The sequence below is a fragment of the Mandrillus leucophaeus genome, unplaced genomic scaffold (assembly GCF_000951045.1).
Source record: "Mandrillus leucophaeus isolate KB7577 unplaced genomic scaffold, Mleu.le_1.0 Scaffold310, whole genome shotgun sequence".
NCBI lineage: Eukaryota > Metazoa > Chordata > Mammalia > Primates > Cercopithecidae > Mandrillus > Mandrillus leucophaeus.
In genome coordinates, this window is record NW_012103255.1 from 1,167,279 (window position 1) to 1,170,099 (window position 2,821).

The 2,821-nt window shown below is 46.7% G+C and overlaps 1 protein-coding gene across 5 annotated transcripts in view; it reads right to left on the reverse strand.

Moving 5' to 3' along the window:
• Nucleotides 1–980, reverse strand: part of CLK2 (CDC-like kinase 2) — an 8,753-nt gene extending 7,773 nt beyond the window's left edge. For 4 of the 5 annotated variants that reach the window (XM_011987526.1, XM_011987522.1, XM_011987524.1 and 1 more), the window contains exon 1: nucleotides 501–980. In XM_011987526.1, the coding sequence (XP_011842916.1) occupies nucleotides 501–670 (170 nt within the window). In that variant the 5' untranslated portion in view covers nucleotides 671–980. The remainder of the gene's footprint in view (nucleotides 1–500) is intronic. The other variant, XM_011987527.1, reaches the window with a different exon arrangement.
• Nucleotides 981–2,821: the final 1,841 nt, after the last annotated feature.

Sequence of the window (2,821 nt, forward strand, 5' to 3'; positions counted from 1 at the left end):
TAGAAGTGAGCTGAGATCTTGCCACTGCACTCCAGACTGGGCAACAGAGTGAAACTGTCTCAAAAATAAATAATATTTTAAAATTTAAAAAATAAAATAAAATATTAAAAACACAAAGATCTAACTTTGTATTATCTGTCAGCTTATTAGTTACCCGTAGCTCCCAGTCCTTTGCACATACTTTCCCTCTGCCCAAAGACACTTCCCCCACCTGACTCTTACTTGTCCTCCAGACATATATAGATGTCGCTTTCTCTGCAATATATTCTCTGAACTACACATCCTGCCCCACTCCAACCAAACGCACTGGGTACATCCTCAGTTCCTCATTATGTATTCTAACACTTAACACTGCAGCCCAAATGGCTTCTTTGGTTATCTATCCCGACACTACCTTCAGCCAACTATTTAATGGAACAGTTTTAGCATATAACTAGTATTTGTTGAACAAATAATGAGTGAGTGACCCTCTATTTGAGTATCTCTTCCTGAGGCCTCACCTTCGAGAACGGACATGGTAGCTGTCCTCTCGCCGGCGCCGTCGAGTCCGGTCACTACTACTTGACCAGGAGCGACTTCTTCGTCGCTTATGCTTTCGGCTCCGATAGTGTTCACGGTAACTCCCCCGGCTGCCTCGCTCTGAGGAATGGTACCTTCGAGGATGAGGCATCTGGAAGGGAAAGGAAAGCGGAAATAGGAAAGTTCCGAGTTTTCAGAAGTCTCCTCCAAGGACTGGCTGCTCCAAAGATGCTAAGCTGCTTTCCCCTCTTTTATTTCTGCCTCTTTTTACCACGAACAACTTCCTCAGTCTTCCTCTGTACTTAAAATTCCTCCCTATTGGAGTATAGCCACCTACTAACTCTGGCTGAAACTCTAGAAAGCCCCCAAACCCATCCCTCATAACCCTCCACTCAGTTCAAGTGTTATTTTTTTCTTGAGACGGAGTCTTCCCGTGTGGCCAGGCTAGAGTGCAGTGGCACAATCTCAGCTCACCGCAACCTCCACCTCCCGGGTTCAAGCAATTCTCCTGCCTCAGCTTCCTGTGTAGCTGGGATTACAGGCACATGCCACCACTCCTGGCTAATTTTTAAATTTTCAGTAGAGACGGGGTTTCACCATGTTGGCCAGGATGGTCTCAAACTCCCGACCTCAGCCTCCCAAAGTGCTGGGATTACAGGCGTGAGCCACCGCACCCAGCCAGTTCAAGTGTTCTATCCTTATTTTCTTCACACACAGCTCCACGAAGACTTTCAGGTCTAGGACACAGTTAATTACAACGGGAAGTGTATGACGAAGATAAAGACTGCCACAGCGTATCCCCGGTCAGGATCTAAGATATAGATCTGTGCGATGCTGAGTTCCTCACAAGTCAATAAAGCTTTGGTTTACAGTTATGATAAATGTCGTACACTCACTAAGAGTACGTCTTATCTCCCCAAGTAGACTATCAGTGTCCTGAGGGTAGGAATCCAGTCTCCCAGGTTTCTACATATACCAGGTAAACGCCAAATACTATCAGTTCCAAGGATCTGGGTCGGGCCCTTTGAATTAATTTAATCATCTCTCACATCTTTGGCCAACTCTACCTTGAGAGGTTTTAATGTAGTAGGCCACAAAATACAGTCAGCATCCCATCTGCCCCTCCACTCTTGTGCTTGAGATGTAGAGAATAACTGTTTTGTGTGTGTGTGTGTTTTTTTTTTTGAAACGGAGTTTTGCTCTTGTTGCTCAGGCTGGAGTGCAATGGCGCAATCTTGGCTCACCGCAACCTCCGCCTGCCGGGTTCAAGCGATTCTCCTGCCTCAGCCTTCTGAGTAGCTGGGATTACAGGCATATGCCACCATGCCCGGCTAATTTTGTATTTTTTAGTAGAGACAGGGTTTCTCCATGTTGGTCAGGCTGGTCTCGAACTCCCAACCTCAGGTGATCCGCCCGCCTTGGCCTCCCAGTGTGCTGGGATTACAGATGTGAGCCACCGCGCCTGGCCAGTAAGTGGTTTTTTATTAATATCAGCCCTACTTAGCTGACAGCTGGCCACCTTCCAGTTAATGGAATTGGAATGGGATGGTTCACAAATCCTTTTTTTCCTTTAAGGAAAAAAGAAAAAAATCACTGTCACAATCCAGGAAGATGAGAATAAGAAGGCAGAATAAAATGAAACAGGTCCAGGGACAGAAGTCTTGGTGGTGGTGCATGAGAATCGGGTATGCAAAAGGTTTAACGATTCCAATGTCTGACCACCATTCTGTATCACTTCTTTCCAACCTCCCCAAACTGAGAAGGGTGGTATTTGATGCATTCTTGGTGTAACTGGGGCCGGGAGCATACCAAGATGCAAGCACAAGATTTTCCCAGCACAGCCATCCTAATCAGCATAGCCACATAAATGCCATCTCACCACATACTACCATCAAACGGCCTCACAGCACTTTCCCCTCAAAGCATCACTAGCCTACCTTTCTAAAGTTCGAAATCTTTTGCTTTTTCCTTTCTTACTCAGAAAATCCAGAACTCCTACAGGCAAATTCTTCCTGCATGCTCCAAGTGACACAGTGATGTATTCCTCCCCACCAGCTTTGATTGGACCCCTAAGTCCAACTTTGATATTCCACTCCTTCACATCTCTGGAACCACTCCCATCCTTACTCTATCACCCCTTCTAGTCTGGCTCCGCCCAAGTTTCCTACAGGTCTTCTCAGTACATCTAATGCAGGCCGACCTCCTTTCCCCTCATCTCCCTACTTCGCCGCTTCGTAGGTCTCAACTCTCCTCCTCTCCAAATCTCGCCCCCGTCCCTTGCCCCCAATCCAAGCCTAACCCC